Below are 25,106 nucleotides of genomic sequence, written 5' to 3'. Positions count from 1 at the left end.
TTATTATTCTAACTAACTGCTTGCAGGTGGTGTGATTTTAACGTAATTGTCTCAGCAACAGTTACACACACAGAAAAGCTCAGCGACGTGCAATCCTATCCGGAGCAGCTACCGCGGAGGAAGCAGGCTCCTCCGTGCTGGGGGGAGAGGGGAAAGCCCCCCGAATAAATGACGTGCAGGGCATTGCAGCATCCCCTGGCTGCTGCAGAGCTGCTCCCAAATTCCTGCTCTGGGGAGGAAGAAATGGGAGTTTGTAGAGGATGGGGGAGTCGGGGGCTGTCGGATGGAGAGGGTGGTTGGGTGGAGGAAGGCTCTGCTGTAAGAGAGCAGCCCAGAAATCCCCCCCCAGACAAAACCAGACCAACATCTGCATTATTTCTGCAGAGAGCATGAAATCTCCTCTGTTGCATAAAGGGAAACTGAGGCACGGCTGGACCACAGTCCAGCTCTGGCAGCACCAACACCGTGTGCCCGGGGCTGTCCCCAGCAAGCCAGGGCTGCCCAGAAAACCCAACACCCGCGGGGACCCGCAGGGTGCTCAGCTGGGATGTGCAGCTCCATAGCTCAGCTCCCTCCTCCCCATCGCCCCCCTGCAAAGCGTGCCCGGGCTGAGTGGTTCTGGCAGTGACGAGGCACCGGGACATGGAGACAGCAGCGGGTCCCCACAGAGCCTCGCACGGCGCTGGCCCCGAACGGCTCAGTGCTGGGACTGCCAGCTGGAGCAGCGCGGGGACACAGGGTTTGGGCTGGCACATCCAGTGCAAAACCCTGCATAAACGAAGGACACGGGTTTGGGGTTTATTTCTGGAAACCTCCACATCGCTTTTTTAGCTAAAATCCCAAGGGAAAGGGCTCTGCGTTTTCCGCCTCGCCTGCCTGAGGTCTTTCAGCCACGCCAGATCCTCGCCCGAAGAGGAAAATGGCATTTTGATTGGCAAGACCCCGCCAACCCCTCCGTGCCTGGACCTCGCCAGTCCCCCCCCCCGGCTGCACATCTGACACAAAGCAGGGAAGCAACCGCCGCTGCTTCATTTTTAACCCATCTGGAAAAAAAAAAAAAAAAAAAAGAGGGGAATAATTTTTTCATTAAAATAAAAATTGATCCATAATGAAAATAGACTTCTAATGGGAAAAGTTTAGTGCAAATGGAAGCTTTTAAAGATTATTTTGACTGACAATAACCTGAAGACCCTCCAGGAACTCCAGCCCAGAATAATCAGATTAAATGAAAACTAATATACGATCCTGAAATTCATCCCATGCTGGTCTAAACTTATAGCAGCTGGGTAATTTAGCCTACAGGTTTCTGCCTCATGCCCAGCAGTTCACACTGAATTGTTTAGCCAAACTTAATCTACTGGGAAGGAAAAAAGCTCTTTCCTTTAATATGTGTTAAAGCGAAGCCAGCTTCTAAAAGCAGCTCCGAGTGGGGAAGGCACACCGAGACGTCTACGGGAACTCACAGACTGAAGCTTGGCTGCTTCACGACAAAAAAACACAGCTTAGGAATGCTGCAGGAACGAGGAGGTCCCCGGCTGGTGCACGGTGCTGCTAGGACAGGTATGAGCCTGGTGAATCCTGCAGGACTCACTGCTGGCCCTGCTGCAGAGCCACGGCCCCGGGTGCTGCTCGAATGCACGCCGCTATCCAGAGAAAGGTCTCAAAGTACGACCTGGGTGGATCCCAAAAAATCAAACAAGAGGACGGACTGCTTGCCCCAGTCCTAGGGCTTTTTTAGACCAACCCTAGAGGTCTTTTTTAAAGGAAGGGTGTTGGTTTGAGGGGCTTTGAAGGGGGGCAGAAGTTCTCCAAGGGTCCACGGAGCAGTGAGATGGTGATGGAGTCGGGAGCCTCCCCGTGCTCCTGCGACAGAACCCACCCTGCCGGCGGCGGCAGCACAAAGCATTTCCACTCCACGTCACCTTGCTACCGCTAATCCCCGCAGAAAGCTCAGCTGTCTTACAGAGACCCTTCCTGTGTTTGGAAACAACTTCAAAATATAAATCCATCATGAAAGATTTTCCAGCTGTCTTAAATTCCTGCGGGAGGCTAAATGCTGCGTGTTAACACACGGCGCAGGTTTTCATCTTACCTCCAGAAGACAGCTCTCCTGCAGGGCTCGGAGACAGGGAGCTATCTATAAAAACTTGAAAGCCCTTGCAACTTTATATTCAGTGAAGTCCAAGCCAAAGCCTCACACGACAGGGAGAGCAATAATGCAACTGAAGGGCTCAGCCCCTCTGGGGACCCTGAATGGCCTGATCCAGCCTCCCACCCCACTGTCCCCTTGGCGTGGACACCTTCAGCTTGCTCTGAAAGCCACACTGCTGGCTTTTCCCAAATTACCCAAGCAGAGATTGATTTAGCCTTTCCCTGTGTACAAGAGAGAACTAAATTCCACCTGTCTGTGTATATTAACTTCTGTTCTCCAGCAGCCACACAGGACCGGGCATTTATGTATAGGATGAAAACAGCCCGGTTCCCTTTTTTTTGGGGTGAGCAGCCTGGACAAGGCTGCAGGACCCAACACCACCAATGGGTGGAAATACAAACCCAAAACTTTCAAAACTTTGTAATCATGGGAAAAAGGAAAACAAACAAACAAACAAAAAAAAATGGTCTTTGCCTAAAAATGCCCCCCTACCCAGCACTTCAGCAGGCACCCTCGTGTCACCCCCAGAGGGGGAGCTGGACACACGGCTCACGTGCTCCAGCCCTCCTGATGGCACTCACACATCTTCTCGGGGTCTGAGAGTGCCACCTGTCCTCACAGACAGACAGACAAACAGACAGACAGACGGCCCTGGCACAGCGATGCAGCTGGGCCGGGGAGGGCAGGAGGTGCGCGGCTCCCCAGTGCTCCACGCAGGGTGCACGCACACCGGATCGCCTCTTTGGAGGATGTGTTCCTAACAACCCGTGAGTCGGACACATTTTTCTACAAAAAGAAAAAGAAAAGCTGCTTAATTTGATCCGCCCATGTCTGCTGGGATGGATGTGACCGCCGTGGGAGCCTGGGAGTCCCAGGATGGGGCAGACACACAGCAGCACCCTGGCCTCCTCACCAGTGGCTTTGAGACCTCTTTGGACCTCAAGAAAGAACCGGAGGAAGGAGTGGGATTAGGTCCGACTCCGGATCAGGGGATGGGCTGGAAGAGCACAGCAAACACAACAGAGTTGTCACGGGAGGGGGAAACCAGGGGCTGTTCTGACTGACAGACCTGCACCCTGCACCGGGGAGCTGCCGTGGTTTATGTCCAGACCCTAATCCCCCCGGCTGGTGCACGGTGGGTGTCCCCTTCCCATCCTCTGCAGCATCTGAGGGAGAGGGACTTGGCAGGAGCAGGCCTCAGACAGAGTTATCTTTCAAATGGATTTATGGCGCGTTGATTTGGGAACGCCACAAAGTTTTATGTCCAGTGCATAGCTCAGAGAGAAGAAAAAAAAAAAAAAACCTCTCCAAGAAAACTTCCAGTCAACAGATAACACAATGTGGTTCTGATTTCCTAACCCCCTCAAAATAATTGTTCCTTTTCTTTTTAAAAATTTTGTCCCAGGGAAACGTTTCTAATTTAATTCCCTGCGTGCACCTTCCTCGCTGCCTTTGAATGTATATTATCTTCCAGCCAGCGCTCCAGAGTGGAGCGAGAATTTCAGATTAAAAAAAAAAAAAGGGAGAAGAAAAAAACCTTAAGCAGTGCAACGCACAACAAACAGGAATGTAAATGACGGTCTGGGTTCCATTATCCCTGACCCAGAGGTTGGAAACCAAAAGAAATTAATTAAAGCGGGGTGTGTGGGGGGGCACCCTGTGAGCTGCCGGTGAGCAGCCCGCGAGGGGCCGTGGTGCAGAGGGGCTCTGTCCCCATGGGACACGCGGCCGCGCTCCCCCGGCCCCGCTGCGCCCTCGCACTGTCACTCACTGGGATGGACGGGGCTGGCACGGATCCTGCCCTGGTCAGGGACAGCTTGTTTGCATTAGAGATGAACGCGGATGGGAAGCAGCCGGCGAGGCTGGGGGAGCTTTTAGTGGAGAGTTAGCTCAGGAGGCTGTGTGGATGCATGAAGTGGGAGCCTGGTCCCTCACGGGGCACAGATGGGGATAGGGCAGGCTTAACCATCACGGGCTGCAGGTGCAAAGTCCCCGGGTTCCCCATCCACAGGAGGCTCCATCATCCTGCCAAGCCTGAGAGATCAGAGCTGCATAGGGCTCCCCCCTCAGCTCCCCACCCCAGCACCCTGCCAAGAGCCCAGCAGCCGGGGCTGCCCGTGGCCCTGCGAGAGCATCCGGCCCCAGGGCTGAATTTCAGCTGTGTGAGAACTGGGAAAAAAAATATCATGAAATGCTTCAAATAACATCTGGCAGTGAGGTGAGAGCCGGCAGCTCCTGTGCTCACACAGACAGGGATGCTCCACGGGAGGCTCCGCACTGAATCCCCCCGAAGGCTGAGCAAGGCAGCAGCTGCACCGGCAGCCCCCAGCAGCCGAGCTTTGCCCCTTAACCTCTGCTTGGTGCTTTTTGGGGGGGCTTGAACTACAGCAGACCTTGACGGGCACAAAGCAGCCTCCGTCACCCCGAGCACAGCAAAGGCAGAGCCTGCTGCTGTCCCCCAGCCATGCTAGGATGGGAGATGCTGGGAGCAAGACGCGGCATCGCAGCGCTCACCCCCGTCATTCCGCATGGTAATGGGAACAAAATGTTCCATTGTTTGCAGGAAGACGCATTAAGAATATTGGTTTTGAACTATGGCAAATATTTAGGAAAACACAATTGAGCCATAAACATTATTTACAGTTCAGAGAGCACTATAGGTTGCTCCAAGCCCTGCAGTTAAGCTATTAGTCGGGGTTCAAATGCAGCTCACACATGGGACTCGCCCGGTTGCTGCCTGGGAGCACCAACACTTTGAAGCAGTGCTGAGGCTGTGGCGAGGGGCTAAGCACCACCGTGGCCACAGCTTTCACTGGTGCCAGCTGCAAGTGGTCACTGGGACAGGTTTTAAACCCCTGCAAAGCTCATCTCCCTGCTGGTGCTGGCCTTGGTGGCACGGGGAGAGGGGAGCGTGCGGGTGGCTCACCTGTGAGCCCTCACGGGGCTCGGCCATGCTGAGCATCTCTGGCGAAGGCAGACACCTCGTGGCACCCATGGTCCCACAGGCACCCATGGTCCCACAGGCACCCCTGCCATCCTCTGGGGTCAGTGGGATGAGGATCAGATCTTCAGGCATGCTACCAAGCCCTGCTGCAAACAGAAACGAGCGGTGTAACACCCAGGACTCAACAGAGTCATCATGGTGAGTCCCCAGAGTCGCGGTGTCCCCAGCGGGCAAGCACCCACGTCAGGGCATACACCACAGCAGGCTGCCTGCACCGGGGTGGTTGTTTCCTTTTTTAACACTTTTAGGAAAAAATTCAAGATGAGGGAGGCTCTCTGTGGTTACTGACGAGCTGCTGTCTTTAATCCCCTTCCAGAAATACACTCCTGGTGGTGCCCGTTTGGTACATGCGGCCTGAAGGCGGGGGGGAACGTGTGACACGGCGTTTGTGTCCGCATCCTCCCTCCAGCGTGGTCACCCCCCCGCTCCGGTGTGTAGGCCAGGTTTACCTGCTGGTTGCTTTCTCATCTTTTTCCTTCAAAACTGCAACTGGCCATGCTGCTGAGCATCTCATGCTGCGAGAGGACAGGCTCAGATGAGCCCTGGGGACAGGGCGGGGGCAAGGCCGGCATCAGCCCCCATGCAGTTGGTGGCACCGAGGGATGATGTCTCTGCCCCGAGCACCGACCCGTTTCAGGGCTCAACACAGAGCAATGCTCATCCCTTCACTTGTGGCTTGGGCTGACCCCGAGCTGGAAGGCTGAAAGCCTCTTTGTGTGCTCTCAAGCCACCGCTGTCCCCTGGGGGGGCTGAAGCCAACGGCACCACCAGGACCCAGCGGGACCGGCCCGCGGCTGCTCCTCTCCTACCCCAAGCGTGGGTCTGTGCCCCACAGGATGCTCGACACCCCCTGAGCACAGACACCCGCGGCACCAAACCCCGCCAGCTCTCCAAACACACAGCTCTGGGCCGAGAGAAAGAGCCAGTTATAAAACCCCAGGTTAAGCAAACAGGAAAAAGCAGCCCAGCGCGTCTGCGCGGCCAGGCCAGGGCCCGATAAAACAAAACCTGTTTGAGTTTGGTGGGGCCGGCGGCAGACTCGGTGACTCCAGCCGCCTCCTGAAAGCAGCCCCTGTCCCCGGCTGAGCCCCGAGCAGCGGCCGGGCGCGTGGGTGCTGTGTGCTGGGCACTGCAGGGCCGCACAGGGCTGCGCTTGTCCTCGGGGCCGCGCTGGCGACGCGTGGAACCCACACGGCAGCTCCACCATGAGCTATTTTGGGACCCTCAGCAGACCTGTGGCTTTCTGCAAGCAACCCCAAGGCAAGGGGATTTTATGCGTTACGCAGGTTGCTTTGAACTTTTTTTTTCCCTTTAGGAAGAAATGTCTGCAGCAAATTGTGCTAACAAGCGATCAGTTATTAGCACCAACCTGGGCCAGCTGCCCGCTGTTTCCAGGAGCCATCCAGGCTCTGCATATTATCATTTTCCTCCCGTGTCTGTGATCAGGGCTCAACAAGCAACACCCACGTGGTGGGACCTTGTGGGGTGATGCTGAACCCTGACTACAAAGCAAGGAGGGGTAAGGGGGGACTCAGGGGGTCCCCCAGCCCCGGGGCCAGCTCCCCGCTGGGATCTGCAGCTCTGGATGTGGTGCAGCCTGGTCACTGCCCTGCAATCAGGTGGCTCTTGGCAGGCCCTTCCCAGGGTGATGAGGGGGTAGCATAAGGGCAGGTATATTGGGAATAAAGCAGCTTTGGTGGCTCAGCGAGTCGGCCGGGCTGGCACGAGTGGTGCTGCACTGCAGGGCAGGGATTTCTGCCCCCCACAGCGACTTACTGATCAGGACAGCTCAGGATGCAGAACATCATCCAGCCATTTCTGAACTCTGCATCCCATTTCGCAAGCTGATTCCAGCAGCAGCAAGACAAGGTGGACAGGCAGAAGCACTGGGCTCTGGTGCAAAGGATAGGGAAAGCAGCAAGGTGTTCTGAGCCTCCTTTCAGCTGGACAGAGAAAACTCAGCTGAGCCCCCTCTGTGTTAGTGCCTTAAATTGCACAGAATTAAATCTGAATTTAATTTCTGAATTTAATTCTGACCTGAATGTGGCCCTGAGAGTTTGCAAAGTGGACAGCAGCGAGAAAGGGAAAGGAGCTTTGCCTTTACTGAACCTCTCCCCCAAAAGTACATTTCATAGTTTTTGGTCCATTTTGAGCTTTACCTGCAAAACTTCATCTAATAAAGTGAAATTCCAGCACCAGCAGAGGTATAAAAACCCTCTTCACAAATACTTGTTACAAATCTGGAATGTGCCAAATTGGACATATTAACGTGAGTCAGTATTTGTTCTCCTTTCTCTTGACTCTAGAGCTGATGATTTTCTAATGGAGCAGCCTGACAAAAGAAATCAATCATCAGGCAAGGCTATGAAGAGAAAGACAAACAGACAGAAACAGAGAGATGAGAAAAACCAGACCACAACAGCAGGTGGACAGGTTGGCTGGGAACCTACTGTAAAATATGTGTAAACAAAGATCTGTAAAAAAATACAAAGAGGCAAGAAGTGTGCTTTATAAGGGAGCTGCCGGCTCTCGCTCCTCCCCAGCCAGTCGCTCTTGACCTGGCTCCTTCCCCTCCATCAGTCCCGCACGGGGTACGGCCAGCTCCTGTCTTCGTAAAACTTCTTCAGGCCCTGGAGGTTGACGGGGGGGAAGTAGGCGCCGATCCTCTTCCGAATCCACCACTTCCCCTCGCCGGCGTGTGTTCCCCCAGGTCGGCTGAATTTGTACTTGAAGTGTTCCCCTCGGATCCACCTTTGGAGAGACAAAGCACAGGGTGGTCAGGAGGGGACTGGCGCTGGGCTCCTCACCCTGCAGGACAGTCGGACCATATTTATAATGCACGGGATGCAGAGCACTGAGCTGCAGCGTGCTCAGCCTGGCTCGCCCTGCCCCATCCAGCCCCAGCCCTTATGCCACCAGCAGCGGTGCTGGCTGTCACTGCTGGAGCCTTCCTGGCTCCTCTAAATACCATTCAGGAGCAATACCTGAGGCAGGAGAGCTTTATGGCACACCACCACCACCCCGTGCACTACCCACCGCCGCACACCCATCTCCAACCTAGCTGAAAGGAGAATAACAAAGCACAAAAGTTTTTTTTTTTTTTTTTTCCTTTCCTGAGAGCACTACGGAGTATTTCTGCCCAGGACACTTGTGGGTACACAGCCCAACCCCAGCTCCCCCCGTGCCCTGCTGCCCCGGCTGGCGGCTGTTCCCTTCGCTCCGCCGCTTATTAGCGGGGCTCCGAGCGCATCTGTTTTCTGGCCGCCCTGGGAGTTGACAGAAAAGGAGATTTTAAAACAGTGCAGAAAGAAGCATTCATCAGCCTCGCGAAACACGTTCGGAGGCTAAACATGCCGCTCGGTTCGGGAGGTTTGGTCCCGCTTGATGTAGGGCATGCTGACAAGAGCAGGAGTAACACCCCGGTCCTTCAGCGTTGGGGTCCCTGCTTGCGGAGTGCATCGCCGCGTTTGCTGGATAAGTTCATAAACTAACCCACAATATAAAAATGTCAAAGTCATGTCAATGCTCATTTAAAGCTGCTTTGCTTCACTACTAAAATACAAACCCCGCTACTGAGCAGGGCACCACGCTCGCGCAGCTGCTCGCTCGCAGGGCTGCGCCTCGGGACGCCGCCGAGTTGGCTCCTACTGCTAAAATAATTAGGGACGACTCCTGTAGGGCTGCCATTAGCACTCACCTTTGTAACGCACTCACACGGGAAGCAGGAGAGATGGCAGACGGCTGATAAAACTGCAGCCCAATTAAAAGGTCTGCTGCAAGCACATCTTGACATCTCAATTTAAATCTTGACGGGGACCCAGACGAGCACGACGGGAACGATTCTGCTTAACAAAAGGCACGAAGGCGGCTGCTGCCTTGCTGCCACTGACTGCGATCCATGCCCGGATTGTCTCCTGACTTCAAGGAAAGCAGAGCAAACACCTCGGGGTTTCACGCTCCTCTCAGGAGAATGGGGTGAGCCAAGGGAGCCCAGACTGACACATGTGGAGCTGCACTGGGACAGCTCTCATTTAAACATCGTCGCTCGATGCTGTACACTCCTTGGCACCCCACCTCGCTGCCTGCTGCATGGGGGCTGGTGACAGTCCTCAAATACATGAAAGGCCAACAGAAAAAGGGGCTGATCCCATAACTGTGTCTGGAACAAGAACAGAGGGGTGCTGATGACAGCCTGGGAGATCTCAGTTAGGTGCTGGGAAAAGGAGCCCGAGGAATCTGATTCAAAGAGCGGCCCAGAGAGCCAGAGCCACCTCCCTGCTGCAGAAGGGGCAGACACTGAGGGCCCTGGCTGCTCCTCTGCCCCCCAACCCCATCCAGCATCCAGGCACCAGGGTCTTGGGGTCCTGGGGATGCTGCCTGGGAGCCCCCCCACAGCTTGGGGCTGCCCGCACCTCAGCGCTGCAAACCCTGCCCTGCAGCTGCCGGCTTCCCTGCCGCCAGGGTCAGTTTTATGCCCCTTCTCCTCGCTTTTCTGTGGCTGGTAAAAGTCAAACGGGGGCTGAAGTGTTACTCCCACAGTGTTTACTTCGCAGGAGCACAAAATTTCCTGTTCATAATTAGAGCACTACTGAGCAGCAAGGTTTATGCGGGTCTGGGTAGCCTGCAGGCTCCCGCCCGAGATAGTTAGGAGGTTTAAAAGCTGTGCTGCTTGATTGCTTTCCTGAATTCACAGAACAAATCCACCACCCCAAAAGCTTCATCCTGATGGTTCTGGCTGCCTAGAGAGGTGCAAGCAGCAGAGCTTTGGCCGCCCTTATCTGGAGCTCCCAGCACCAACCAGGGAAGCAACCCACACAGCCAGCTCCTCCCCAAAACCTGGGAAATGGCATTAAAATAGAGGCCCCTGTGCCAACAGGACACATGGGGAAGGAGACCTGGAGCCATCTGCCAAAGGCAGCCTGGTAATGGGACGCATGCGGCCGAGCCACCAGCTGATTTTATACCAGTTCCTCTCCCACTCCAGCTGCCTCACTGGGACTTTTGGGGCTTTTCTTCGCTGCCCAGGTACTCCTGTCTCCATGTGCACCCACGATACAAAACCAGCAGGATGCCCAAAGGAGCTGCCTGCAAGCCCTGACTGGCAAGGTCCCCATTTGCTTGCTGGGGATGTGGAGAACAGAAGGCAGAGGACTTCTCTGAGTGCCCCAAGCAGAACTTGGAGACCCCGGGACGCTGCTCAGCCCCCAAAGTGCCTTCCCCTACCCAAGCACTGCCCAGTAACCCCACGAAATGAAAAGCTCCTTGTCCCTTTCAACTGGGCTTCCCTGCCCAGATTAAACGCTATCTATCATCTGATTTGGTATGATTTTTCCCATATGTTCTTTGTCTATTAAAATGTGTGCTATCAAAGGGATCGGCATGTAAAACTAGAACCGTGTGAGCTTTAAAGCAACCACACGCAACTGAAGCTGCATTTTTGTGGCATAAAGTTTGCCTTTCTATCTGAGCACGCTTCAAGGCCTTGTGTTTGGAGTCGAAGTAAACCTGAGAGGTCCCCCCGAGCCCCCAGTCTCTAACCTGAGTGACCCTCCTGTCCCAGCCCCATCCCACCTGCGCTGCTGGGATGCGCAGTCCGAGCCCGGTGCAGGAGGGACCTGCACATAACGGGCTGTAGGGTTCATGGTGCTGAGCTCTGCCAGGCTCTGAAACACTCACCCCATGTGTGAAAGCTGAGCAACTGCAGCAAAAATGCACCAAAGCACAAGGAGGGCACTGCAGAGCCTCCACTGCTCGGCCTCTCTGTGCCTTCCCAGGGCTGGAGGCTACAGGGGATATGTGGAAAACTTGTGACCTCTGTGAATCTCGCCTTCTGAGCCACTCTGATGTAAGTTTCTGAATTTAATACTCACTGGAGCCCTTCATTTCAGGGCTCATAGAGTTTACAAGCTATCCCAGCATTTATAATCTACCTGGGTACCTCGTTTCCTAAGTTACAGGGTTTGCAACCTCTCCCAGCGTGGGCTGGCTGTACCTACTCCCTCCTCATCCCATGGGGGAGCAAGCACACCCCATATGAAGGCATCCGGAGCAGAAGGCCCTGCAGCCCGTCCCGGCAGGGCTCGCAGAGTTTCCAAGCATCACTCAGGGACCCGCACAGACGTGGCTGCCTGCAGACCGACAGACTGCTGCAGGCTGCAGCTTGCCTTATCGGAAAGAGCTTGTGTTTTTCACTACCTCGGTGCTCACGCAAAGACCTTCTGGGTGGTGGAAGGGATCCAAAGGTCCCTGAGGCTCCTCTGGCTGCTGGAAACTCCCAGCATGCGGGAACCTGGCTTGCTGCGCTAGGGAAATGTGAGCATCTTGAGGAAGGTCACGAGCAAGCTACTTGACTTCATCTACGTTAAAAGGAGACTAATGCCACAGGTGATCCCTCATACCAGGGGAAGAACGAGCAATGCTCATGTTTCAGAGACAGTCAGGAAGGTCAGGAAAGCCATTCCTTGCTGCAAGCAGTTTCCCAGGATTTATTGAGTGAACAAAAGCTAGGAGCTCTCCCTGACACAGCGGGAGGCAGCGGGTACAACTGCCACAGCCAGGTGGGGACCAGCCTGGAGGAAGCATCCAGCTGAACCAGCAACGTCCAGGGTAGGTCCCTTACGAGACACACGAGAGAAAAACAATTACTTGAGAAGCAAGAAATAGGATTTGGTCAGATAAAGTGAGCCAGAGCTTGCTCCTCCAGGAGACAGAAAACCACCTCTGCTACGACAGCCTCTGATGGGACGCAGGACAAGGGACATGGATGTCTCTTTGCCAGCTCCTCCCAGCCATGGTGGCAGTGCCTGGAGGAGCCACAAGGCAGCTGTGGATCTTGGTGCAGATGGTGAGGAAGGACAGGTCCACATGCCATGCAGACGGGCCTGCCAGCCCCACGTGGCACAGTGTGGGGACACGTGTGCCACCGCCCCCCCGGGGATGCACGCGCCCTCCATCACCGCATGCATCGGGCAAGGCTGCAGCCTTGGGGCAGGCAGGGAAGCTAAAAATAATCAGCGTTATTTTTTAAATCAATATATTCATCCTACCAGATGCCCGGTAGCAGCTGCGCTGTAGCACTTTTAAGATTCGATCATATATCAGCCTATTATGACATCTTCCAACTGTACGTGTTAAAAATTAGCAGCAATATTGGAGTTGTTGCGATGGAGGGCTAAATCTCCCAGACAGCTGTAATTAGTTCCAGAGGGTGCAGCTGTCTCCCTGCAACAGCTGAGGGGTTCGAGGGAAAAAACCAGACCCGGTGTTTTCTGTTAGAATTAATGGCCTGACAGGGCGAGCCGGGGTGGGAGAGGGAAGAAAGAAACCAAAACACGAGTCGTCTTTTCAATGTGTGATTTTTTTTTTTTTTTATCTCGAGGTTCCCCACTCCATTGTAAATCAGAGAGCAAGTGGCAGTGGAAAGTACAAATTCATTAAATTAGCAGAGCCTCCATCATTGCCTTTCTTGCTTGTTCCTGTGCTGCTAGTAGCAGCAGCGACCATAAATTCATCTTTGGCCCGCAAACCATTGCAGAATGAGGGTAGTTCCATGGGTTGTTTTTTTTCCATGTCACTGACCTCTTTTTCTCCAAGGCTCTTGTGGGGTCTGGCCCTGCAGAGCTGGAGCATCTTGTGGGCAACTCATCCTCAAAACTCTCTCAGGAGCGGGCAACGATTTTTTTCACTCCATTTGACAGGTTGAAAACTGATGCTCAGAGGCTGTGTCTACAGCGACAACAGAGTGAACCTGGTGGGAAAGAAACGTGGATATCCCCAGGGCTTACAGCACTGCCAGGCATTACCTTCAGCAGGGGTTAACGGTCGGTATGTGGCAGGTGGCAGGGCATGGAGCAAACACGAGCTGGCCATGGCCCTGCCGAGATCCCAGAGCTGTGACATTAGCTCTGCCCTGCTGCCCCTTGACAGTGCTGAAATATGGAGTTGTTTTGTTTAATGTAAAGAAAATTCCTTAAAGTCTCCCTCCAGGACAGCAGAATCATTTCACTCTGATAATATTAGGCCATGTATTGCTTATGATAAATCAGAGGTGTTATCTTAGCACAGGTGCTGCTCTTAGTACAGGAACTGCAATAAAACCCAATGAGATTGCCAAAGAAACGTGTTTGGACTTTTTCACCCCTAAGAACTCCATCACCTCCCAGTTCTCATTGCTGGTGAAACATCTTTTCAGTGGGAAACACACAAAATATTTTACTTCTCTGTGTGGTTGACACCAACGCTCGTGGGAGATGCTCTGGGGCTCTGCTGATTTCTGCAGCCACCTTACGCTGCGATGCTGCGTGGCCCACACGGGTACCCAGAGATCTCTCACAGCCAAATTCTGCCAAATCACAGTGTTCATCAAATAAACGTAGAACAAAAGGATTATCCTGGGAAACCAGAACAAACCCTGAGGTGCAGGACGGGCCCTCCTGCGGCTCGGCACGGGCACAACTCCGGCCTGCACCAGGCCCTTGCCCGCAGCAGGGACCCAGGGAAGGACAAAGTGAATTTTTGTTGGCTCCTGCCCATTTGTCTGAACAGCCAGGAAGGCAAACACTTCTCTTGGCTTTGGGATCAGAGCTTGGAGGGAGACTTGTCCCAGGAGACAAATGTCTGGGCTGACAGGGGCCGCCTGGGATTGTCACAGCTCCGCTCACACCTTGAAGGCCTTGCGTGCCCATGCAGCATCCCCTGCCCGTGAACACTGCTCTCACTGCCTCTAGGGACTCTTCTCGGGGAGACCCCACAGGGTTAGAAATATCATTCCTCCTCCAGCCCATATTTACATCTAATTCTGTATGCCCTGCCTTCCTCCAGCATTGCCCTCAATGGTTACAGAATGACCACTACCCACCCGTGCTGGGTTGGTCTCCTGTTTGTTTGTTCTATTTAAAAAACAAACTTCAAGGAACTTGTGGTATTTTACCCTAAATAAGTTCCTCAGACGCTCACTGTGCCTATAACCACCCCATCGGACTGAGTCCTGGAGCTTTCTTCCTCCCACGCCATCCTCTCCCCACAGGCACCCAGCCCTGACCCACACTCGCAGGGAGGACTTTGCTCCTGCACCCAAGGGAGCTAACCCTGCACCCTGCTCTGTGGGGATTTCTGGTTCTCTTCTGTGTCGTTAAAGCCACTAAGGGCTGTAAACAGATATTTTAAGGCCTGGCCCTTCCTGGTCAGGTAGCATCAAATTGGAAGTGCTGCCTCCATAAATAACGCTGCCGCGACAAATCCAGGTCTTCAGCTGCACGCTGGGGCTTTTTCAACAGAGTGCTACTATAATTGGAATAAAAGTCCTTAAGTGAACATGATTTAATATCAGACACACTGAACACTTCAGGTCAAAAATAAAATCGATTTTTTTTTTCCCTCCCTCTGTAGGCAAAACCTGATTTTTGTTTTCTTTCGTTGTTGCAGGCTGTTTCCATGACGGTGTGTTAAACACTTATTAATTTCTCAGCCAAAGCCCTACCATTCAGATTTATGATGGCGGGTGTTTTATGAACTATCCGCTGCACAATAATATTTTGTAAATCTACATTCCACAAACATCACTTTGCTTGAAGTAAAGCTTCACACTCAGCTAGGCTGGGCGCTCAACAATGCCCTCATTTTTAATCAGTCACCTGTTTCTCATTTTAAGTTTATCACACTTGAAAAAATACTATAATTTCTAGAGTTGTAAAGAAACCTACAAACTTTGGTCTCAGAAATTTCATTTCGAAGGCATTAACTCATTTTGAAAGTCCCTTGGCTATTTAAGGTGTAGAGTTTCCATTAACAGAATAAACTCCGTGGAGTATGGAGCGTAATGTTCTTATGGAAAACAGTCCCTTCCCCTAATTATTTAGTCTAGCAGGGAATGAAAATAATTAAGTCTCAAAATTCCCTTCAGAGTGGAGGGGGGGATCTGGTAGGAAAATTAGCCCTTTTTCCAGGCAGCTACCGAAGGGGAGTGCGGGAGTGAGCTGGGAGGTGGCACCGCGCCGCGCTGGAGGCTCGCAGGAGCCAGCTCATGGGCAGCCTCCGGGCACCACCACAGCTCCACACCCCTGGAATTTGCTCTTCTTTCCAGATGCTACAGTTAGGGCACAAATTTAAGGTTTTTGCTTACAACCAGAATGAAATTGTAACGCCAAAAAGGCAAATGCCAGCGCTGGGGATCTGTGCATGCAGCGTGCAGCTAAATATTGCTCAGGGGGATGAATCCAAGCGGGGGTCTCCTCTCATTTCCCACTGCTGCCTCCGTTCCCTCCCAGGCCCAAGGGCCCAGGGAAGTGTCCCCAGCTGTGGGCAGCTCTCCTGGGCAACTGGGGCTCAGCAGGAACAGGAGGGAACCCACTTCCAAGTGCAACAAGGGACCGCCTGAAATCCAGCAGAGAAATGGCAAATTTTTGAAATTTAAAGAAAAAAGCCCCAGCTAGCCTGGCAGGCGAGCCCGCCTGAGCAGAACGAATGCTGGATCCGAAGGAGCTGACAGAGCTGCTGCGAACGCGCCAGCCGCAAATGCCAGAAGTGTCAACTCAGCAGAACTGGGATGGGGCATAAAAACTGGGAGAAAAAAAAAAAAAAGGCAAACGATCACTTCAGTTTCCATATGCAAGCTATGCAGGGGAGGTGCTACCAGCAAACAACAGCCAAAAACGTGTAAATAACAACAGGAATTCGTGACTAAGTGGCAACCCCACTGCCGGCTGTGGTCCAGCTCCTGCATCCTCGCAGCCCTCCCCTTTGCACCTGGGTAAAATATGGACAGGGCCAAGGTCCCAGGTATTTGGGTTTAGCTCGCTAAAACCAGAAACGTGACCTACAAACTGGGATCCAGGGTTAAATGGTGTGTTGGACTTTGGTTTGAGCCAAAATGAGCATTTGTAAATTGTTATTTTTATTTTAAGCCACCCAAAAATACACTAGACCCATGAAAAACTTTTAAAGCACAACTAATGCCAGAGCAAAGGCAGCTGACACATAAAACCAGCACTGGATCCTGATCTTTTCCTACTATAAACTAGCTGCTAAAGAGTGAAAACAGAGTCTGTGCTTTGGTAAAAGCAAGGTACCGCATGAATCAAGACCCTGTTCAACAATATATATGGCTTTGTGTGTTCAACACAGCATCCATGCTGCTCCACAGCTATCGGAAATGCTTGTACACCTCTGTCCTCTAGGCAATCGTTATCCTATAAAAGCTAAGATAAAGATTTGCTTTTGTTTTTGCTTTAAGCTCCTGAACATTCAATTTCCTTACCTGTTACAGAATATGACAAAAAAACTATTCACACCTGGAACAATGTAGTGTTACCCCTGTTTCTTTATTTTCAATTTTAAATGAGTTCCTATATTCATTTTTTAACACCACTGATGCCAGAAAACATACAAGAGACGCAACCCATGGCAAAGCCTCGCAAGGTGAGATGCGATATACATCTTGAGTTTTAATCTGCTGCGATGTCTTGTTTTCAGTTTCAGTCGTGGTGAGTAGCAGCAGCGATGTTTATGGCACTGGGGGACAGGCGGTAATAAACAGCTCTGGGATTATCAAATGCTTCTGTCACTCGGCGAACCGCGAGAGCCGTTTACAGCCAGCAGCCACCAGATGGTAATGACTTTTGGTTGCTGGCACCAGGGGACACCTAATTCAAACTGGTGACTCGGTGTCTAAAGGTCCAGGTTCTGCTGAACCCCCCGGGGTCAGCCAGCACTCAGGGCTGGCTTTTTAAAAGAAAGCAAGGCACGGGAACTCCCCACAAAGGACGCCGCTCAGTGAATTTACAGCCCCGAGCCTCGGGGATATCAGCAAAGTCTGGGGAGACTCGGACAGTAAATCCCCCCGTTTGACGCGGAGCCAGCATCGTACAGGTCTCCAGCAGCTATTTCAGCTCAGCCTCACAAATTACAGCCCGACACGATCCTGTGACAAGCTCCATAAAGACGCAGCCCTGCAGGTCCCGGCACGAGCCCCCTCGCGCAGCACCTCCGCTCTGCTCCTAACCAAGGCGAGCAGAGCTAAGCAGAGCTAAAACCCCTCCATCGACGCTATTAAAGCCGTATCCATCCGTGGCAAGGGACGTGCTGCTATCTCCCAGCACGCCTTTTGTAGCAGTAATTAATACAGGTTCCCGAGGTCCCTCCTGGACCCGAGCCAAGGTGTAATTATTTGTGTGTACCAGACCCAACAAGCCGCGGCACAGCCCCGTAAGCCAAGCTGCACAATAAACCCCGATTTACGGGAACGCCGGCGCGGTGGGGAGTCTCCGGGCTAGGGGCAGCCTCCTGCCCCACGCACCGGGAGGGCTGTGCCGAGGGGAAATGGGTTCTGAGAGGAGAAGACGTGCAACCCTAAATTTCTGCTGTTCCTGCAGCTTTGGCTCCCGTGCTTGAAGTGAACTCGTTACCATCAGCCTGTACCAGCGCTCCGATACGGGACCTGTGCGCTAGGAGACAATTTGGGATGCCTGGGGAACCCCGGAAATGTGGTTATAGGAAATACTCAAATGCCGTGGTGGGAAAGTCACTTCAACAGTACATCCCAAGCTGTGAGCCTGCTGATTTTCTGCAGAATGTACGCAGACACACATTCACCTCAGTGTATGAGCCACCAAATGGCATGTCCTAAAGGAAGCACCTTGGTAAAAGGTGGAAATTCTTAGTGTCTAGGCTAGAAAAGGAATCTCTCCTCCAGGTTTTAGGGCTACACTGTGTTAGAGCTGAAAAACACCAGCTCTGTTTCAAAGGGAAGTTCATTTCACTTGGTGCTGGGAACCTTAATCCCTGTTTGCTATGCATCTTGAGAGCCTCAAATGGAAAATATTAGCAAGAGCATAATATTACTTAAGTTGATCCAAAATTCCCTTAAAGTGTTTTTTCAGCTAAAAATAACTTCATCAACAAAATAGACACTTTTGTGAAAATTTTCCTTTTGTAGAAACCTCGGGGTTTTCGTCTGTGCTTTTCCCTTACTGATGTTTGCTTTGTCTCTTCATTGAAAATGCAAACAATTCCGAGACGAGTATCAACAAAAACAAGTATTTCTGCAGGGCTGTTTCATCTTTGAAATATCTCAATAGGCTGCTAGAAATGGTATTTTTGATCTGACCTCGCAAAGTGATCGTGGCAAAAAATCTGAAGCTGCTGGGCAGGAAACCACTGCAGCAGTCGAGATTCCTGTCCAAGAGAAGCAGCACCGAGCCCCTGGAGACTGGGAAGAGACCCAACCGGAGGGTCCCCAGGTCTCCAGCAGAAGACAGCAAGGTGCTGAGAGCACCAGCTCTTCACGGTGCCCTGATATCAAAAAACCACCCTATTTAATGGCCTCAGAAAACGTGTTTGGACATCCAGGATAGGAACGATCACGCTGAACACAAAGCCCAGGAGCTTTCAGCTCCCTTGGCAAAATCCAAAGCTTACCGTGGTGGTGCCCTGCCCTCAAATGGGTTTGTTGCCATCAGGGACAGGGTCTCCTCTTCCTGGGCCAGCAGCTTCCCAGCCAGGTGGATGATCCATTCATTCTGCTCGTAGGTCTTGGGGAAAAAGAAAGAAATACCAATGTTAGACACTGCCCTGCAGCAGAGTCACCATCGCAGATGTCTGCACGGTCTCTGGGAAGAGATTACAGCTGATGCGATGGCCAACAATCAATGTCCTGGCATTGCAGGAACAGATCTCGTGGGATCCAACAACTCGAGGTCCAGAGCAAGACCTGCGGTGTCACCAGCAGCCTGGTGTGGCACACCAGCATCCCAGGGCAGCCCGGAGAGCTCCTGAGTTCACCCCATCTGGAAATCATTCCCAAGGGAATGGATGCAGCTGAGGGCGTGCCAGGCACACAGATTTAATGAGTTTCTCATTAGCTGAGCTGTGATGGTTGCTCACACCCTGCTGGGCTGCCCCAAGAGCAACGCAGGGCCCACCACCGCAGGCATCCCCGAAGCCTGGCCAGCGGCCGCAGTGCACCTGATGGCCAAAACTGCACATTTGGAAATGAGAATCCACCCATCCTATGCTGCTTTCCCTGCTGTGCTAACAGAAAGAAAGCAGAAGAAGGTGAAATCTCTATTCCTGGATTCCTTTCTCTTGCATCCTCTTTCTTTCCTCTCATCTAGTCTGTCCTCTTTACATGCAATGTCTAGGCCAAACCCTTTATCATGCTACCTCTGAAACCAAATTAATCAGCTCTAGGACACTGCAGTCAGCAATTTTGGCTCTGTATTTACCCCCCTCCAGGAATGAATGCATCTCACAACTTGCAGGGATTCTTGGTGAGGCTCCATAAAAACCATTTCCCTTTCTGGTGACTTTCAGTGCCTTACATTTTTTTTTCCCTGTTTTTTAACGTGCACCTAAATGGATTTTTTAATGCAAGCAGTAGGGGACACTGTGGGAAAGCTAAACCCGGCATTTGTACCTGCAAGACTGTGACTAATGCAGAACATCAATGCAAAGTTACTCTGCAAATCTTTTCTAATGGCAAAGTTTGTTATTTCCGTTGCCACGGGAAACAGAGGAGAGAAAAGAGATGGAAAACACCAAATTCTGGTGGAGAGGCCCATCAAGCAGCAGCCCTGCCTTGGAGGGCTTCTGACCCATGCTCATCACAATTTAGAGGAAAACCACAGTTATTTCAGCCAACAGCTTTTTAAAAAAGGTTCCTCTCCCCATCTGCCTGCTTCTGTCCTGCCTCACGGCGCTTCCCCTTGGGTCTGTCCCGGCTGTGCCACCGCCCTGTGCCACCTCCAGGTGCTCTCCTTCCTCCTCCACACCTCTCAGAACCCCATCTCCCATTTCTCCTTCTCCTCCTGGCTCCCTGCCTGGTGCAGAGGTGCTGGGGGCTCTCATGGAGGGGCAGAAGCCGGCCGTGTCCCTGCCTGCAGTCCTGGCATGTTGAGGAACCCCCAGTGACTCCAGCTGAGGCTTCCAGCTGAGCCGTGCGGCTCCACGATGCCTGAGATGCGAGGGGTCCTGTGCACAAGGTGGGGGAAGTGGGAGAAAAACAGTAACTGAAGCCTCCAGCCTCCCAGAGCTGGAACTTCACAGAGAACCCCAAATCCTGAAAGCCTGATGCAAAACCAAGAGGCTCAGTGATGGTGGAATCGGCTCCCTGGCTCGCCCGGTCTCCAAACTGTTAATTAGCGGCTCCATGCGCACGAGAGTTGGACTTCTGGTTTGTAAAGTGTTTTTCTTGTAAAATTTACAGCATGTCTGGCCCCAGCAAAGTCTGCGGTGAGAAATTTCCACCCGGCGCAGCTCCCCCCGCTCCCCCCAGCACAAAGGCTTGGATATCGCACGCCGCCGATGCTGGGAGCACGCGGGAGCAGAGCCGTGCTCACGCCTGCGCTGGTTAACTCGTTAGGCTGTAAAGCGATACGGTGGCAAAGGGGGAAAAAAAAAGAGCCCAGGTGATTTGGGCTCCGTCCAGGGAAGCATCGAGGCGCAGGGCAGGAAGGTGACAGTTCCTCTCTGCGGATCTGGTGGGACCAGACCCCGACACCGTCTGCAGAGCTGCAATATATATTTATGATATTTAGAACGGGAGAGACTCATCTGGCGTTGAGCTCGACTTCTGCTAGCTGTGAGCATGCAAAACAGAGGAGTCAGAGCCTGAAGCACCCTGTGCATCAAATAAAACAGAAGGGATGCACGTGTCACAGGCTGCTCAGCCTCCCCGCACCTCCATGGGCAGGGAGTGAGGCCCCATCTGGCTCCTGTCCTCCACATCCAACGCTGGGGCTCAGCTCCCCTCATGCTCCCGGGCAGCCCCTGCAGCCCCTGGGCAATGCAGCACACGCAGCTCTGCAGGGACCAAGACCACCTCCAGCTCCTCTTCCAGCTGGCACCACCACGGGACCTCCCCAGATTGGGTGTTGGGCATAACGTGGTGGACTGACCAAGACAGGTCAAGGCACCCTGAGCTTTTATTTCCAAACTGGCTTCAGCCTCATGCAAAACTCACAAATCAGCTCCTCCTGGTGTCCCTGCCCTCCTCACTGCTTGGGGACGGGGCTTTCTTTGCTCTTTATCCCCATCTCTGCGTGCCCAGTGTGAGGAGCCTCGCCTCGCCGCAGCCCCAGGCTGCCACCACCACCTTTCTGTGCAAAGAGACTTTTCTGCAGCTGTTTATATTCTCCAACTTCTCCGTTTTTACACTTTGCCGGTGTATAAACACGGCATTCTCACCTTGAATACAGTCACTTGCAGGCAGCCGAATTTAATACCTTTTACAGAATTTTAAGCCAAATCTCCACTAAGTCAGGCAACAGCAAGGAGCTGGGGGTAAGGCAGCTGCAGTAGCAACGGAACTCTGCAGAGATAAAGTAGGAGAGAATATAATCATCGCAAAAATATATATATAAAAACCACACGGCTCTACAGGGAACATGTTCCCAACTGAAATAATAATAATAAGAACCCTTTTCCTCCAGCTTTAATTGGTCATTTAATGAAAAAGGACTGCGGATTAGTGTGGCATTTTATTGAATCTCAGTCCTGGCACAGGCGCACGGGAGGAGGTAACTATGAGATGCACATGTGGAAACAGCTGGAAACTTGGCACGGGAGCCCGGCATTATTATTTCACATGGTTGGGAGCCCTGCACGTTTTCACATCGGGCTCGGTGTGCAACTGCAGATGACCGGGGGAGGGTTTGCATTGCAGCCCTGTGTCGTAAGGGGCTTTTTTTTTGCGTCACAGCCTACCCGCTTTGGGGATGTAAAGCAGTAACTCCACCATCCGGGATGTTTTCACCCAATATTCACATTTCTGCTTACACTGACGTTTACCCTTCTGCAGCTGAGTGGCTTCAACTGTTGCTGTTTGGAGAACTTGAGCTATCAGCTGGAGAAATGAACCACGTCGTGCAGAAAGGAGAGCGTAACTAATGCGATGCTTTGCTTTCCTGCAATGCTCCATCTCAGCAAAGTTCACTACCGTCCCGCTACCCGAGTGACTTCACCAGGGAAGGCTGAAGGCTACTTCAGCGTGTAGCACTCCTCATCATCTCCAGTGACCTCATTCCCCTCTTCCTAGGAGTTTCTTAGAGAGGCAAAGCGTTTTACAGCAGGTCTGGCTCACTGCTTGTTAATTCTGTGGGGGCAGTTCCTCAAGGCACACTCAGCCGCCCCCTTAGCCTGCTGTAGCACAGGGTGCTGGCGAAAGCATTGTGTCCCCAGAGGAATTGTGCACAGCTGGGAGGGCAGCAGTCCCAGGGGAGACCAGAGGCTGTGAGAGAGCAGAGCAGGGCAGGGAAACCGCTCCTCAGACCTTGCCCACACGGGAAAGGTGCAGCTGGCACAGCTCCCGTACCACCTCTGCGCTGGGAAAGAAAAGTCGCTTTGTTCCAGGACAAAATGCAGACAGGGACCCACAGCAGCCCCCGCGGGCAACACTCACTCCCTGCAGAGCCCAGGTCTCGCTCCGTGTTCATACAGCCCGTGGCTGTACATGGCAGGCCGTCAGCCTTACCTGTGCTCCTGGGCACTGCAGCGCTGCACGACGCGGCCTGCAGCTGGCACTAATGCCCCTCAGGGGGGTTGAAATTTCTCATTCTGATCGCAGTTAAAAGGAGAAAATATAATTCCTACATTCTGCACGTGGACCAAAACGTATGCATGCGGCAATGGAAAATGGAAGTGAATTGAGGCCTGTATTTTTGGAAGGGGAAAGAAAGGAAATGTAAAAGGCCCTGCTTAGTACGTTGGTCACGAGGTTTAGGTTTTACTATGTTACACACACCTCCTCCTCTGCTCTGCTGCCATGCAGCTTTTTCCTGTAAGTACCTCCTGGCTGGACAACCCAGGTAAGAGAGGTTTGAATAAAATATTTTATAGAAGTTTCATCTGCCTGCCCTACATATAGGATTTCTTTTTCTCAGCTCTTCCAGCAAAAGGTCCTCGAACACCCATCCTGCTGCTCATGTTTCTGTCTTCTTTTATGGAGTCAGCTGAGTTTTTTCTATAAACTTACACATCGCACCTGGAAAACACACGGTTCTTCTGGGTGCACCACAGCTGCTGTTATTTGGAAGGTTTGGTGCCAGTTTTCAGAGCTTTTAGGACACAGCCGCAGTCAGAGCAGCTTCTGTGCCGGTGTCTGGTGGCACCGTGGTGCTGCCGGTCCCCTGCTGGAGTTAAAACATCCCAAACACAACGTGCAGCCTCAGAATGGTCATCTGAGACAGACAGACAGACAGATGCCAGGGAAGGGAGATGCTTGGAGGGGGAACAGCCCCTGATATTAGCATTGATGTTGCCTGTGGTTCTGCCATGCTATCGAGAACGATGCTCCTTAAGTCTTAAACATCCCAGGCGTGTCACTGTGCAGCACACCGGGATCCCACTGCTCTCACCTCATTAACGTGGAGCAACACAACTCCTGCGCAACAAAAGTGGTCTGAATTTTAGATGTGTCCCTTGGGCTACAGGCCATCCTGACACTCTGATACTCTTGGAGTTGCTTCAAGGTATAATGCAGGAAAACACTCAGATTTACAAAACAATCTCAAGAGGACAGTGGGATTGTTATTTTTTTTTTGACTAGTTATTATGTGGTAAGCACCAAGAGCATGGCCAAACACAGACCCCAACATGGAGAGCTTACACGACCTAAACAGAATAAATAACCTTCATGCCACAGCAAGGAGGAAAAAGCCTTTCCTTTGATTATTCTTTATTAGGAGCAGTGAAGGCTTTCTACTACTGCCCAATGGTGAAGAACAAATGTCTTTTACTACAAACAACCGGCTTTTACAAAGTCCAAGACATCCCACTACCAGGAAAACTGACCAACTCAAAGCCCCAAAACTATGAGCACTATTTTGTTTTCTGGTTGTTATTTCTTAACAACACTGAATCCACCTGCAGCCTGCCAAAAATCTGCCCAAAACACTTTTCATACCAGTGGCACCACACAGCTCATTTCTAGGATACGATGGTGGGGCACCTAAAAACAATAAACATGTAAGTCAAATAATTACAGGAGCATTGTCATCAGCTGGAGGAGAGAAAAAAGCTTTAACAAATTTGTCTCCAGCTTCTGTACAAACAGGACGTCTTTGCATTGGAACGACACCTCTGGGAGCGGATTCTGCCATCACACTATCTTCTTGTTGGAAAGTTTTTCCTAACGCTTAACCTGAATTTTCTTGAGATTAAATCATATTCTGCCATTTGGTCCATTATTTCCTCCCTTCTCCACAGGGACGCAGAAAACAGATTGTTACTTTCCACTTTGCGGTAGGTTTCCACATATTCCAAACCTGTTTTGATGGCCAGCCTTCCCTCCTGCTCTCACCCCATGCAGATCTGTTCAGGCAGTCGCTGTGAGACGAGGTTTCTGCAGGTCCCTCTGCTGCAGCCTTGCCAGTTGTCTGTGTCTATCCTGAATTAGGATGCTTGGCTTAGTGGGAGGGTGACACTGTGCACGTCAAATGCCTGCTCACCTCCTTTGTATGGTGTTTTTCTTTTTATAATGCTGAAACATCACTGCTGGTCCTCTTCTGGTGCTGCACGCTTGGCCCAAGAGGCTGCCTTGGAGAACGGCTCTCTGATCCATCCCATCCAGGGCAGGAGACAGCTCCTGCCTGCTAGCATCACCGTGCACTCCTCTCCTGTCTGCTAGGACCAAAACCAGCAGGATGGCTGTGCTTTTAGATCTCCTCCTCTGTTGTACTCACACAGCTTGGTGGCACCTGCAAATGTACTGAGCACATCACGCTGCTCTTTCCAGGTCGTTAGAGCTCCTCTTAAAAATGTGCATTGCATTGAGCTGGGTGAAACCTGGGTTTAAATTGCTCTGATGGAGGTAGGGGATGCGGAGTCAGTAACAGGCACCTGACCACCAGCTCCTCACCAAGGGACGGGCCGTTTTTGTCAAAAATGTCCTAGCTCACTTTGCACTTGCGTGACGGCCTTATCAGCTGGGCGATGGACCAAAAGCAGTCCGGTCCGAGG

General features: G+C 52.2%; 1 protein-coding gene across 2 annotated transcripts in view; it reads right to left on the bottom strand.

Annotated features, from left to right (window-relative positions):
• Positions 1-7,355: 7,355 nt before the first annotated feature.
• Positions 7,356-25,106, bottom strand: part of LOC309884089 (lipase maturation factor 1-like) — a 154,890-nt gene continuing 137,139 nt past the window's right edge. For both annotated transcript variants that reach the window (XM_082772777.1, XM_082772778.1), the window contains 2 exons: positions 18,570-18,682; positions 7,356-7,907 (listed from right to left, as the gene is read on the bottom strand). In XM_082772777.1, coding sequence (XP_082628903.1) covers positions 7,733-7,907; positions 18,570-18,682 — 288 coding nt within the window. In that variant the 3' untranslated portion in view covers positions 7,356-7,732. The remainder of the gene's footprint in view (positions 7,908-18,569; positions 18,683-25,106) is intronic.

Source organism: Aythya marila, assembly GCF_965140915.1.
Source record: "Aythya marila genome assembly, chromosome: 15".
NCBI classification, from domain to species: domain Eukaryota; kingdom Metazoa; phylum Chordata; class Aves; order Anseriformes; family Anatidae; genus Aythya; species Aythya marila.
This window is presented reverse-complemented; position numbering and strand designations above follow the sequence as displayed.